The following is a 14,838-nucleotide window of genomic DNA, read 5'->3' as shown; positions in this document are numbered from 1 at the left end:
AGTTCTGTTTGCATTTTGCCCTGAAAGAGCCAGTTTTTATTCATGCTTTCTGAACACGGTTATGTTTTTTTACTTTGAGTGTTTTTTTACTTTGAGTGTGTTTTTACTTTGAGGCTGGGATGTCTTTAATTTACGAGAAAAAGGATTATTCAGCTCTTTTTACACTTTATTTTTAATTGTGAGGTTTGCGTGTTCTTCTATCTAACATAAAGGCTTGAAATTTATTTGCCTGAGTCTACTTTTATTTATGGTGAGGCCAAAGAGCTAGCTGTGCACTCACTTAAACATATCCTGCATTGAAAATTGATAATAAATGATAATGTGGACATAGGGACTGGCTAAAGGACACAAACAGGACTTGGGTTCGGACCTTTTACTAAAAGGAAATTTTTATGACTGGACCTCCGTGACTTTTACTTGAATACCCCTGCTATAGACAGATGTTGAGTGAAATTAAACTTGATTATTATTTTTCTGGAAGTTTTTTTGAAAACTTATATAATATTCTATAACATTTTAAGTCAAAAGACCTGTTTTATTATGTGTTGTTTTTATGTCTGTAATTGTTTCTGGTAAGTCTTAGGGAATAGTACTTTAGTATTTAGTGTAGTAATGACATTTTACCTAAAATAGCGATTAGAAATTCAAGATCAATAAATAAAGACTTATGAACAATTCAACTTACAATTAGCTTTTCGGAACCAGCCGTGTTTGTATGTTGAGGACTACCTGCACACCTTTAGCATCAGGTGCTGGTAAAGTGGACATGGGGAGGAACAGCAAAGTAGGATTCAGGTAACCACTGAGTGATATGTGTGTTTAAATGTTCAACTCTTATTCAGTTACTTTTATACACGCTATGAATAACTGGTTTTGACATTGTTTAGTCCGGTCCTAAATTATTATATTAAGAAAGATTTCAGCAACAATACTGAGTAAAATACTGAATTTAAACTAAAATGCGGCAGGTTTGAGGGAACAGTCGATGTCTTCGTCGTGGTTACCCTTCTGCCTTCTTTTAATGCTGGACGTCTTCGTCTCATTCACCGCTCAGTAGCAGCCATCTGTCCCACAGATGCCTGCAGGCCCGGAAGTTTGACACGATGCCAGCTCCAGGCTAGGTCTTCACTTCTACTTAGTGCTTAGTGCACCTGAAGTGTTCCCCTCCTCACCAGCAAGAAGTTATAGAACGAGTGTTTGGTTTAGGGTACACACACAGATTGGTTTTAGGGTGTTTGTGGGTAGCTCACTGATATGGAAAGGGAACTTCACTCTATTAAAACTGACAAGGAAATGAGGTGTGAAGGAATAGGATGGGCTAAAGAGAAGGGACAGAACAAAGTGAAAGTAACTATTAGATACTAAATTAACTTCAGTAAGGGCCTCTAGAGTCTTGTCCTCTGTCATAAACCCAAACCAGCCGACCTCTGAGAACCACGACACCGAGTTGTGTTTGTGACGTAGTGTTTGGCAAAAAAAGGAACAGAATATCCTGTCTCCATTAATGCTGATCCCCCCCCCCTCCTCCCGTCTCCAGGCTCAGCATGTGTTCAGTCCGGTGATGCAGGGCAGTGCCAGGATGATGGCCCCTCCCACACACGGCCAACCCAGTCTGGTCTCCTCCTCCACGACGCAATACCCAGAGCAGACACACACCATGTATGGTACGTCAGCCCCCCCATCCCAACCCCCATCGTCTGTCTGTCCGAGGTCGCTTTCAGTCCGTATCATCTTCCCTCCTCTGTTAGTGTCTCCAGGGCCGATGCCCCAGCAGTACCCGCACCCCAGCGCCACTTTACACCCCCACCCACAGCACCCCCAGCCCTCTGCCACACCTACAGGTCAAGGTCAGCAAGGTGGGCCCCCACAACACGGCGGCCCCCCTAGTCACCCGGCTGCCAGCCCAGTCCAGCACCAACAGCACCAGCAGGCAGCAGCAGGTGGGTGTGGCGAGGGGGGGGGGTGATGACATCACAGGAGCTAGATGTGTTTAACCGTCTCGTGTTACCGTCTGTCCCCCGTAGCCGTTGCTGCAGCCCAGGCCCTCCACCTGGCCAACCAGCCTCCACAGCAGCAGATGTACTCGGCTTTGGCACCCACACCCCCCTCAATGACCCCAGGGCCCAATCCTCAGTCACCCCAGGCGTCGTTCCCCTCCGCCCAACAGACGGTTTATATCCACCCCCAGCAAGTGCAGCACGGCTACAACCACAACCACATGGCACACGTGCAGCAGGTAGGTGGCAACCAGCCGACCACAGACGCTCCAGCTGAGTAACCAGAACAGAGGTGCGGGGGTTTTAGTGTTCTAGCAGGTGTTTGTATTTTGGACTGGGGGGTGTTTGGGCCATTGGATCACCGTATCTAAGTCTCTATCCTGTTGAGGGGTGTTTGCTTTGTTGGCTCAGTGAGATGTTTACGTTGATCAACCCTTTCTTTTGTGTTTAAAGTACGACGCGGTGGCGTCAGGACCAGGTTATGTCACTCCTCACTACTTCACACGCTGTTGTGCAGCTTCCTGGGTCGAGCTATGAAGATGACAGATTTAGAACCTTTGCACTTCTACAAATAAACCCGTATTCCAAAATCTGAGCTTTGCCGGTTAAATCAAACGAAGCTGCACAAAAATGTTGAGATGAACTCTGGCTCTCTTGAGAAACTTCCAGCACAAACCACAGTTTGTGCTTTTTATCACATTTAGAATGATATTCGAAAACATTCAGTGTTTTGTACCGGTAACGAACCGTGATCCGTGTCTCGCTTTACGTCCTTGAATTTGATTGATGCTTCATTTAAAATCCACTGAGCCGATGTTGTTGCACCTGAATGATGGTTGTTGCATTGATGCCCGTCTGTTTCATCCTGTTAACAAACCCATCTTTTGTCATCACCACTAGGCCCACATGCAGTCTGGTATGGTGCCGTCTCACCACCCAGCGCAAACCCACCCTACAATGATGCTCATGGCTACCCAGGGTCCTCCAGGGGGTCCGCAGCCACCCATGCCCCAGACTGCCCTCAACCCCATACCCGTTTCCTCCACGACGCATTTTTCCTACCTGGCGCATCCGCAAGGTTAGTTTATTCAGTACTGAGACGAATAAAAGATCTATTTTTACATGCTCACACACAAATCAGAACTGCTGAAGGGAGACAGACGTGTTCACAGCTGGTTCAGAACCTTTACCTTCTTTAACTCTGTGATGGGAAGAATCAATCTGAACCCATTTCCACTGATGAAATTCCTTGCAGAAAGTCCTCTAGCGCCATTGTTTTCAAGTGATTTACGCATTTCTGCTGATTGAAAATCTCGTTTTGACAAGTTTGAAATGATCAGTGTCCAGAGACTCTTCTGCCTGAGCTCAAGCAGCTCTGGCAAATCGGTAATAGTGCATTAACATATTGCATTTTTGTTCTGTATCAGAAAATAAAAGACCTCTCTCCTTCGTTTTTCTAGTGATTTTGTCATATTTTAAAAAGATAGTTAAAACATTTTTAAAACATTTTGTTTGCCACTTTTGTTTTTTTTTTGTATTTTAAAAATGAAAATTCCAATGCGTTTTTTCAGTTTCTGACACAAAAACCATCTTTCTAAAAGACACCCGGACCACGTTAAATATGGCCCATTGCAAACAGAGATTTGTAATGATGAACCTATTTGTAGACTGTCTTTAATTTTCCACCCTGTTGTCTCCTCGCTGCAGTTCAACCTCATCATCAACAGCAGCTGTAGACGGAGGAGGACACCGGGGAAGCCGTTCAAGTGTCGCACTTCTCAGCCACAGCCATCATAACCAGGCGATGAAGAGAAGGAGAGCCTCCCTCTCCTCTCCCTTCATCCTCACCAGACATGCTTCACATCAGCTTTTCTCGTCTTTCCCCTCCCAGACTAGGCAATAAGAATGCTAACAGGTTGATGCAGTGACATGTTTTAACAGGCTAGAGTTTTACCAGACAAGACTGCTCCTATTCAGCCCCTGTACACACGCCTACTCACACACACACACACACACACACACACACACACACACACACACACACACACACACACACACACACACACACACACACACACACACACACACACACACACACACACACACACACACACTCACTTACTTTCAGGGGTTCCAAATTGCAATTCGAGCCAGTTTGCAAAGTATGACATGAAAGAGGTAAAGAGGCTAACCAGAAGAAAATTCAACTGGAATTTGTACTTTGTCTGCACCTTGTTAAAAAAAAAAAATCTTCCAACTTTTAGACAGTATTAATCTTACTGTTTTTTGCTGCTGCTATGTGCTGCGTTTTGTTTCCAGACTACATGAAAGGTGTTTCAACAAACTAAAAAGGAAAGATGTCGAGAAACTTCCTGTGAAATGAACACGTTTTGGCAGCCAAGAGGACAGAAGTGTTATTTATGAAATTATAGTGGCTGAGGTGATCGGATCCCACTTCTCACCTAACCCTTGTAACTTTTAAGTTAAAAGTTTTACTTTGTAGATAATATAAATAATTTAAAAAATAAGCAAAAAAATTTAAAAACAATAAAAAAGTTTTAAAAACTGAAATCCTTTCACGTTTTATTTTATTGCGTTGTTGGTTTCTTATCTGTTCATTACGTGAATATTGTCAGTAAAGTTTGATGTTCATTTGTACAGCATGATCAAGAAAAACCTGATCTCAATGAACAAATACAAATATGATCATGTAAAATATTTTTATTGTTAGGTTTATTTTACAAAAGTCAAATATACAGTTGATATATATTCAAGATAATTTAGATGCTTAGTACTGAAAAGAGAGCAAACAGCGACAGATTTTCAAAAGCTGTTTTGTGGTTCTCGGCTTTCCAGGGGATGCTGGGTTGAACTGAAATGTTTACAGGGCTAAGTTAAAACAATGAACAGTATTGAGAAAAAAGATTACATTCATCACCTGGATACTTTCAAACAAACATGGAAAGGAGACTGAAGGTGTTGCTGGAGCAAAGATTCCTGAGGTACATGGGATTCAACATTAACTCCATTTTTGCAGACAAACGGGAATGAAACCAGAAAATAAAAAGCCTTAAATCGATGAGGAAAGCGACGCTGGTTTTTAGAATGGGAACTTTGGCATTGTCAATCTTTTGTCAGTCTATGAACAAATGCAAACACTGAAGTGAGACTTGAATGCTCCTTACATAAAAAGGTGTGAAGCACTTCATCTCTTATATTGCACTATTCATGTTCTACACCACGTCACACCCTGAGCTTTTCGAAAAGGGAAAAGTAACAGCAGCTTTCTGGAAAAAGGCACAGTCCTTCTCCCCCAGGAAAAACTACATCAGCAAAGAGGAGACTTAGTCCACATAATTGTTACCGTTGCTTTCCTTTAGCAGAAGAGAGACAGGAATGCATTTAGACTCAGGCACATAAAGGCAGGAAGACAAACCGTACATTTGCCCAAAACATCTTTGTTGTTTTGTTCCCCTTATAAACACTTTAAAGTTGTCAGTCTTTGATAACTTAAAGAGAACCACTCAACCATTGTAAAAATATTCCTTTGGTAAACAAACCTGACTTACTGCGTGACCAGAAGTCACAGCGGACTTACTCTGGTCATATTCATGAGAAAATGAAGTTGCAGTCTAAAAACAACGTAAATGGAACTAAAATGATGGGGTAGAATCTGCTGGACACCATACATGAAGCATAAATGTACTAGAGGTGAATCTTAACTGCCAAAGTTAGTGTTAAAGCAAGAAAACAAACAGACATGTCCTAGCTCACCTTTTCCCAAACACATTGCACTGCTAACAGAAGTGAAGCTTCAGTTATTGGAACATTACAGATAATTGGATATGTCATCTTTGGTGCGAATCACAAACACTGCTTGATGTGAAAAAATGGTCATACAATCAGAATTTTCTGGAGGAAATGAGGTTTCCAAATCCATAACGGACAGACATTTGGCAAGGCCACAGACAAATCAAGCGGGACACGACGCCTGAATGGCTTCTACGTAAAGAATCGGCTCCTTCGATGCTCCTGAAGAAGCTGGGCTCTGGTGGTGGATGACATGAAATGCCACAAACCAACCAGTAGATATGCTTGCTTTGGAAAAGGCTTAGTTATTTCTTATTATGTATGTAATCTCTAATAAAATATAGTATGACAGCTCCTATACACCTGAGTTGACCAAACCACACTTTTCTCATAAAACTCTCGTTACAAATAGTGTAAAAATATATTATTTTCACAATCCCCCCTCAGTTTTTCTGCCGCCTGCTGTGGTGAAGCTATAGACAAATTTTTAAAAAAAAAATTAATGCTATGAGTGTAAAAAATTGAGACATGAGGCTACACCAAGAATCAGGATTTGTCTGAATCTGTAAGAAAATAAATGTTCATTTTACAGACACTTTATTTACACTTCTGTCTTTCAGGAGTCGTATCACATTCCTTTGACTTTCTAGATCCCCTAAGGGTTAAATGATCATCAAACCATAGAAAAACTGATTAGGAATCAGTTTTTAATGTTATGAACTCACATTGAAGCGTCCAGGTGCTTCGATCCTCACCTTTATGCATGTGTCCACACAACAGAAAGGCAAAACGAAGCGACTTGTCATAAAACGTGCCTTTGTTTTGGTTTGTAAATGGAGCGTTTCCTCCTCTCTTGCTCTTCAGAGCAAAGACTTCAAACATCCTGGTTTCCAATTCTACTTTGTGTTTCGCTTTGAGGTTAGATGTCTGATTTTGATGACAGAGAGAGAGGGGGAATTATAAATCCTGCACTAATCCTGTTTTTGTTAACCTATGAGAGCCTCTCATGACAAACTACAATGTGAGGACCAACAAGCACCAACATGCAGGAACAGCCTGAACGTCAACACAAAAGAAAAAAGATGCCTGAGCTCCACACTGCACACACACGTCTGTCTGGTGTGATTCTCTGTGGTTGTTTGTTGCTGTATTGATGCTAAACATCATATACTTAACCTTTAACCTATCTTTGTTACACAATATTTTGTTTTGAAAGGTAGATTTTTAGCGTGTTCAAATGGTATTTTCCATCTATCCAAAGTTTAAACTACATAAATATGAATTACATTATGACATCATTCCATTTTCCTTAAAAGTGTTTCTGTTGATTTTGTGCACATTTTGCCTTTCAGAAAAAGCTCCATGTCAGGACAAGACACTCCATGAAGGAGAATTTGTCTTATCTTCTGTGTTTGCCTCAGTCATTCCCCTTCCTCCTGTCACGTTAATACTTAAGATATGGAGATGATGATGCTTCACGTTCATGGCCCGATGTGGACTCAGGCTGTCTGAGTGGCAGGGGCTAAAAAAAAACAACCCCCAAAACAAAACACCTGCTGTCGGCGCGGTGCTGTACGAAGACAATTTCTACTCTTTTTTTTTTTCCTAAAAAATAATCTGCGTATCAAAAAAAATACACATTGTTTCTAAAGTGCACTGACAGCATTGTACACTTCAATGTAAAAGCGAAAGGTGGAATATCTGATAGTGTAGAAACTCTCTTTAACGGAGTGCTTTTTTTAAATCTGTGTTTGCATAAAAAGTCTGGTGTGAGAAGTTTACCTACAGAAACACTGAACCAGCTCCACAGGCAGCGCGTTCCCATCAGATCGGGGGGGGGTTCAATCAAAAGCATTTTTATCAATTCACAATTGAAGTACAAAAGAACAACATTCTGCCCACGCTCAAGAGAAAGTACACACGTGACTATTCCTCTCCCACGCAAAAACAATAAACATGAATAATCATCATGTCAACACTGTTTGTAAAACTCTCAGAAATACATTCACTTTGTGTGTGTGTGTGTGTGTGTGTGTGTGGGGTGGGGTGGGGGTGACAACGTGTGTGTGTGCATGATCGCGTGTGAATGCGGCAGTCGGAAGCAATGAGGGTGTTTCACCCGGTGGGTCAGAGCAACATGTACTGGTTATCTATCGCCCGCTTGCGACCTCGATCGGCCTCCAGCTCATAGTCAGAGTCGCGCTGGGGGATCCGGGGGTTGGGGTGGCGGAGTAGGGGTCTCCTCCCCACCGACTCGCTCCTACGCAGAGGAGCGGGGGCCGACGGCGGGTCGGTGACGGGGTTGGTGCGATGATTCCCAGGCTGTGCAGCGGGGCTGGGACTGGAGCTGCTGCTGCTGTTGGTGGGGGTGGTGGTGGTGGTGGCGCAGGAGGGAGAGGGGTGACTAGAGCTGCGAGCCAGACTGCAGTGAGCCAGGCTGGGCTCAGAGCTCCACCGATGGAGGGAGAAAGGCACGAGGAAGGCGCCCGACAGCTGACCTGAACCAGAGGAAATCAGAGTTTGCTGATGACTAACAACAACTTCCCCATAATAAATCCTGTTGTGTAAACGTGCATTTTTTTTTATTTCACAAGGAAGTCAAGAAGTAAAGCACATATGATTTCACATGGCTAGACCACATTCATCCCTTCCTAACTCCCAGTAGACACATTGGCGATCCGTGGAGCCTCACCCTGTGACGGCGGGCTGGAGCCCGCTACTACGAAGCTGGACAGCGTGACGGCACCGGCGGCTCCGCACTCCAGCGGGATGGGGAAGAGACGGAAGTGACTGAGCATGTCCATGACGGAGGGGAAGCGCAGGTGCTGCACGCGGCACTGCCCCCATTCTGTTAGAGAGAGACGCAGGTGCTGCGAAGACACGTGAGCGTGCATTCATGTTAGGTATTGTTGTAACGTAAAGTTTCAGAAAACAAGGTGTGCTGTAGGAGACGTTATGAAAGGAACCTTTGCTTTTCCCTGGTAGTTAAAGGTGAGAACGTAATCTCCTCTGCGTGTCTCACTCTGCCGAACCAGAAACACTCCATGTCCCTCCGGTCCAGAGCTCTGGACCAGGTGGGCTGCCTTGACCCGGGAGATGGGCCCATGGAACCAGGGGTAGGAGAAGAGGAAGTGATCGGTCTTCTGGATAACCTGCTCTGGCACGGCAAATGTGACGAGACCTGGAAGATCGGACGGAGAAACAGACAAACAAAATGGCTGAAATCATTAAAGGTGGCTTCAAATATTTTAAGAGGAAAGTGGCTTAAATAATTGAGTGTAATGTGAAATGTTTTTCCTCACAACAAACTCACATTGAATTTCCATCTCCGCAGGTTCTCTCTGTGGGTTTGATTTCAAAAGCGTTTTAATGTTTTTCACCTAATTTTAGGGTTTTATTACCCACAGTTTTATTGTTTTGAAAAGTTGAATACGGTTCAGTATTTAGTTCCTAGAGATCACGATACTTTCCTCATAAATTAGTGGTAACTGAAACAGAATTAAGAGCAGAGTGAAGGAACATTGGGACGACTTAACATTAAATGTTACTCCTTGTGTACTTTGTAATCTGCAAATGGCTTACAAAAGAAATCACCATATCATCACCTCATAATAGGGTGATAATTGTGGTGTTGAGAATGTTTTGCTGCCTATAAAGTAGCACACATAAAAATAAATCACTAATTTTTGATTGGACTTTTAATTCCATCTTATCCAAACATCAATTATCCAGGAAGAACTTTGCTTCTAACAGTGAAATATAGTTCTCATTACTAAAATAGATATAGATATAGACACACACACACACACACACACACACACACACACACACACACACACACACACACACACACACACACACACACACACACACACACACACACACACACACACACACACACACACACACACACACACACACACACACACACACACACACACACAATTGGTTCCGGAAGAAATTACTTAAGTAGAAAATTACGTAAGTAGAGACGCGTTTTCCATGCAAATGCCCTAATCTGTCCCAAGCCCACAAAAATTCCGACATAAATGTTTTATGAAGCTAAAAAATGCATCAAAACATGTAACAAATACATGTTACAATTAGATTATTACACAATAAGCGAGAGTTGTGCATAACGTAAAAAACAAAGAATAAAGAATAATGACGGTCATTTACCCTTAAACTGCTGTCCTCATTGTTTTTTGCCCTCTTTGGTTCATGCGCTCCTATCTCACCATGCTGAACAACAGAGTGAATTCCAGTCCTCCTTTTGAACTTCTCCAACCATCCACGCTATGCCTTAAACTCCTTAAACTTCCTTTTGTTTTAATAACGTGGCGATTGTAGATTTTTGGCCATATTCTTTGGCGAGATCAACCAAACGCATCCCTTTTTCATACTTTTCTATTATCTCTTGCTTTGTTTGTACGGAAAAAAAACTCTTTTCTTCGTCTTTTCTTCTCCTCTTTTCTCTGTTACTTTCTTGGGGTCCATAGCGAATACTCAAAAAGTTAATACAGTTTATTTGCGCAAAACTATCAGAATACCTCACGGGTCGAGAGCCGAATGACCAGGACCCCGCATAAACACCGATCCAGCTACACACAGAGGTCCCTCTTAGCCAATGGGATGCCAGGAAGATACTAGGTAATAGTTAATGGCAGAGCAGCTACGAGAATGTTGCGTTCAGGAACCTGTGGGAGCCGGGAGTATTAGCCGATACTGTATTTTTATCCTACATAAGTCGAAATTTCTTTCGTAACTAAAGGCAATATTTTCCTCCTGAGAAATTTCTTAAGTAGAAAATTTCGTAAGTAGAGACATTCGTAAGTAGAGGTACCACTGTGTGTAAGTGTGTATATATATATATATATATATATATATATATATATATATATATATATATATATATAGAGAGAGAGAGAGAGAGAGAGAGAGAGAGAGAGAGAGAGAGAGAGAGAGAGAGATAGAGAGGCATTTAAACAAATCAGCAAATAGGTTTGAGTTGCTGGATGGTGTCAGTCTGAGAATATTTGACTTATTTGATGCATTAGTCGATAAATCCCTCTTATTGGTTGAACTTGTTGCACTTATTTGCTTGTTTAAGCTGTTTTGCCAAGTTCCCTTGTCTCCATCATTATCCTGGTATCAATAATTTTATCATAGTAACCAATGACAACAAAACCCACGATGCTCCTACGTTGATTCACCTCCTTAATTCCCAGCATTCAGAAAAAACAGAACGCTGATGGAGATGGAGGGACTAACTATCTGAATTATCACTCACTGCAAGTTTTGTTGAAATGAACACACGGGACCAGTTCAAGGATGATAAGTCTGACTCACTTTGAATCCCAAAGTCGGAGCTCCCCCTGTGATTGGCTGGAGCTGAGCTGTCAGCTGGGGAGGGGAGGGGCTCCAGATCCACACTGCTGGGCCTGAAGGACGAGGACAGAGTCAGATAGAACACAGCCTTCACATACAAACAGATGACCTTTTATTCTTTTCAAAACAGTTCAAACAAAACATATTTAAATTACCTCATGAGCTTAATTTTTTCGTGTAAAAATATGCTGATTCTAAATTTATGCTAGCAGCACATCTCAAAAAGAAACAGGAGGCTATGTATGCATGTATTTACGCAACAAACCCTGTCGCAGCTGCACTGTGGCTTTGGACTGGGAAATACACAAGTTGTGTGTTTTTTGTGTGTGTGTGTGTGTGTTCTTGTCCATTCTCATCTTCTGGGTTGAATCAACCTGCTTTCCAACATAAAGATCACTCAAATGTGCGATGGTGGCAGAAACATTATGACATCATAGATTCAGCATCAAGCAGGGTTCTGTTCTGCTCTGGGGGCCCCGGGCCTGACGGGTCGACAGGATGCTGGTAGCTATCTTTCATCATGACGATCAAAGCATCAAGAGAACATGCCAGCCCCAGGAATGTGTGTTAGCAGGTAAGTTAGGGACCAAAGCAGCGCTTTCCCAGATGATGTGTTACCAAAGCTGAGGCTGGTTCCACTTTTAGCCAAACATTTCTTGTTAATGCCTCCTCAGCGTTGGCCTTGTGTCAATGGACCGGTTCCAGCCAGATGAATGAAGAGGAAATGTTCTTCTACCTGAACAAAGTCTTGCAGGAGTTTGGCAAGCATGCAGTCTGAAGCAATCTGAGGCATGTAAGGTCAGAATTACAAACATTTCAAGCTGACGATGTGGATGTAGCCTTCATCATGTTTGTTCCAACACTCAGAGATCCAAGAGGACACTTGAGCACTCTTTTTCTTCTTCTCTTCTTCAATATGAGGCATCCCCGCTCCTTTGAGTCCATCGTCTAATGGCTGTTGTCCTTGTGGGTTCAAGATAAATGTGTGTTCTTTGAGTAAAAACAAATGTGTTCCAACGAACTACCAACTGTCCTCAGCCACTGAAACAGTTAAACGTAACCAACATTTTTGTTTTCCTCCCGTACTTAAAAAAAAAAAAACAGTGTCTGTGAGAGCGCTCCAGACATCTGCAGAAATGAAAACGGTCCGGAGATTCTCCCGACAGACCTCCCCCACACTTCCTTTCACCGAGCAGCAAACACACATCTACTCACTCGCAGATACACACAACGCCAGATTAACAAGATCTTCTTGATGTCATCGTAACATGGCGATAAAGACTCTGCACTGTATGACAGTTTTATTGTGACTGTTCCTTGCATTATACATCTTCGTTTATTAGATAGCATTCAAATAGACCGGATGGATGACCTCTCAAAGACGTAGTGTAAATATTAAGGGGACTGATCAGCTTGATGAAGGATTATTTCCTGAAAATGTAAAAAGTAAAACAGGACTCCAACCTTCTCCCCTCTGTAGAGCCTTTGTTTTCAGTTGTAAACACACCTCAGCATCAATGAGCATCTATCAAACAGCCAAAGCCCAGGTTTTAAATATTCCAGTCAGAATCTTGGCTGAAGAACAGCTGTACGAGGAGAGCTCGACGAGGATGAAGCGGGTTCCTGTTCCATGTGGGGCGTGGGCGTCTGGGACCCAATTGGCTTCATCATGTTGAGCTCAACTATGGAATTCGACTCAGATTCAGATGTATCATATGTTCTAACCAAAAACACTTTCCGTCCATGGTGTACAGTCGTTTGATGATTCAAACAGACTGGAGTCACATATTTATCGTTGGTGATGAAGGTTGGTCTTCCTCACCTGATGCTGATGCATTCCTTTAGCTCTGTGGTCCAGGAGCTGACCTGCTGGTCGTTGTCCGTCTCAAATATTAGACTACCTCGATTTACCTATAGAGACAAAGATGCTTTCAACTACAGCGGTGTAAAAATTGGAGAAATGATTCCGGCACAAGTGTAATTGCTCTATTTTAATATTTATACTGATATAGCATATTTATGACATGATATTCTTATATAGACACTCCGATTTGAAATGAGGCTCTATGTCTGCAGCAAAAGAGAAATCATTCAGATGCTCCCAATATTCATTTGGGTGAAGCAGAACTTAACATATTAAAACAAAAGGCAGGAAAGAAAAGCCAGAATTTGATGAAATAATCTGATTTCCTTTAGCAGCCTTCCTACCAACCTATAATATAAAACTGCTGCGAACACTCTAAAAACATTTCTCAAAGTTGTCTTGTTTATTTTGAACCAAGGCTGTGGTCAATCCAAATGCTACTCTCCTAGATCAGATTTTTAGAAAAGAAAGTATGCATATCCTATAAATGCTTACAAAGCAATTTTGCAGTATAATTCACTTCTTTCTGTACATCTTTGAACTTGGAAACTAAGATGCAGTGTTTTAGCTTTCTGAAACAATAGTGGCTGGAAGAAAACTACTACTGTTATAGCCAACACCCTTTAAGTCAAAAACCCAGCAATGTTTTAACTGGCTGCTTTAAACTACATGGAATGTTTTGTTATGAATTGATATGAATATTTGCCTCATTTCCTCTTCGTGTTGACTTGATGGATGAAGTGAGTAGAATCTATAAAGTACACTTGTAGCCTTTTTGAATGGAGAGAAGCAAAAACCTTCTTATACCTTTAAAACAAATGTGTTGAAGTTGTCGGGCATTTCCAGCCGGTTGCAGCGACGGACTTCTTGGATATCTGAGCAGTGAGTTGTCAGTTTGGGACTGGAAGCCTATAAAACAAAAGGGCATGAGGACTGTCAGACTGATACATGTTTCTCTCATTAAAGATGACAAAAAAGGTTCAGAAACAGACTAAAGAAGTACAGACTAAATATATAAGCAGCGTACCACAGTACTCCTGTACTGTGTCCTACAAGAACTTCCTGATTAAATGTCTTCATCAATGTGTACTAAAGTATGCAAAATTATTTACTATAAGAGATTATGTGCTTGATCAAGGCAGAGCTAGTTTGTTAGTATAGTTCTGCAACAAAATGCAAAGATATCCTCAGTGGTCTTTCTAGAAGGCCTAAATATACAATTCTGACTACTTGATTGTTTGAATTGAATTAAGCCCAAAGTATGGAGGGATAGATATCTCATTATAAAACTCTAGCTACATGATGGTCTTATAGCCCCGGGGTGAAAAACTGCAGACAGAAGTTTTAAGCCTGATATCCTGAAGTAACTCTAAAACGATCTCAGAACACCTCGTTTTCTTCTGAAGGGATGACGCTACAACGTGTCCATGTGAATATGAAGAGATGAGCAACTGACGTCAGTGTACACCGCAGACACACATGCACGCCCCATGTCCCGCACGCTAGCCGGTTCACCGTATGCTGCGTCTTTACATCAAACCAACAAGAACCAGATGGTCCACAGACGGCTGGAGAGCAGCGTCAATATCTGTCAGTCTTTCTAACAGATCCGTGTCTGTGCTGCTTTGCTTGACTTTTAGAGTGTGTGACTGCTGTGTCAGCGCCTATGTATGGACAGTCTAGAAGTGTGTGTATGGATGAAGATGATGATGATGATAGCCCTCATCACAGGACAATGACACTAAAATTATTTATACACCGCAAACCAAACGATCGAGG

The 14,838-nt window shown here is 42.1% G+C and overlaps 2 protein-coding genes across 11 annotated transcripts in view; one reads left to right on the top strand and one right to left on the bottom strand.

Moving 5' to 3' along the window:
- atxn2 (ataxin 2) overlaps nucleotides 1-4,554 on the top strand; it is a 28,195-nt gene extending 23,641 nt beyond the window's left edge. For all 8 annotated transcript variants that reach the window (XM_068311542.1, XM_068311544.1, XM_068311539.1 and 5 more), the window contains 5 exons: nucleotides 1,538-1,664; nucleotides 1,749-1,940; nucleotides 2,025-2,236; nucleotides 2,898-3,075; nucleotides 3,705-4,554. In XM_068311542.1, the coding sequence (XP_068167643.1) occupies nucleotides 1,538-1,664; nucleotides 1,749-1,940; nucleotides 2,025-2,236; nucleotides 2,898-3,075; nucleotides 3,705-3,733 (738 nt within the window). In that variant the 3' untranslated portion in view covers nucleotides 3,734-4,554. The remainder of the gene's footprint in view (nucleotides 1-1,537; nucleotides 1,665-1,748; nucleotides 1,941-2,024; nucleotides 2,237-2,897; nucleotides 3,076-3,704) is intronic.
- A 155-nt stretch (nucleotides 4,555-4,709) lies between these two features.
- sh2b3 (SH2B adaptor protein 3) overlaps nucleotides 4,710-14,838 on the bottom strand; it is a 52,407-nt gene continuing 42,278 nt past the window's right edge. For all 3 annotated transcript variants that reach the window (XM_068310882.1, XM_068310884.1, XM_068310885.1), the window contains 6 exons: nucleotides 13,867-13,968; nucleotides 13,018-13,106; nucleotides 11,157-11,248; nucleotides 8,774-8,988; nucleotides 8,500-8,677; nucleotides 4,710-8,305 (listed from right to left, as the gene is read on the bottom strand). In XM_068310882.1, coding sequence (XP_068166983.1) covers nucleotides 7,935-8,305; nucleotides 8,500-8,677; nucleotides 8,774-8,988; nucleotides 11,157-11,248; nucleotides 13,018-13,106; nucleotides 13,867-13,968 — 1,047 coding nt within the window. In that variant the 3' untranslated portion in view covers nucleotides 4,710-7,934. The remainder of the gene's footprint in view (nucleotides 8,306-8,499; nucleotides 8,678-8,773; nucleotides 8,989-11,156; nucleotides 11,249-13,017; nucleotides 13,107-13,866; nucleotides 13,969-14,838) is intronic.

This window comes from Antennarius striatus, chromosome 3 (genome assembly GCF_040054535.1).
Source record: "Antennarius striatus isolate MH-2024 chromosome 3, ASM4005453v1, whole genome shotgun sequence".
Classification (NCBI taxonomy): domain Eukaryota; kingdom Metazoa; phylum Chordata; class Actinopteri; order Lophiiformes; family Antennariidae; genus Antennarius; species Antennarius striatus.
This window is presented reverse-complemented; position numbering and strand designations above follow the sequence as displayed.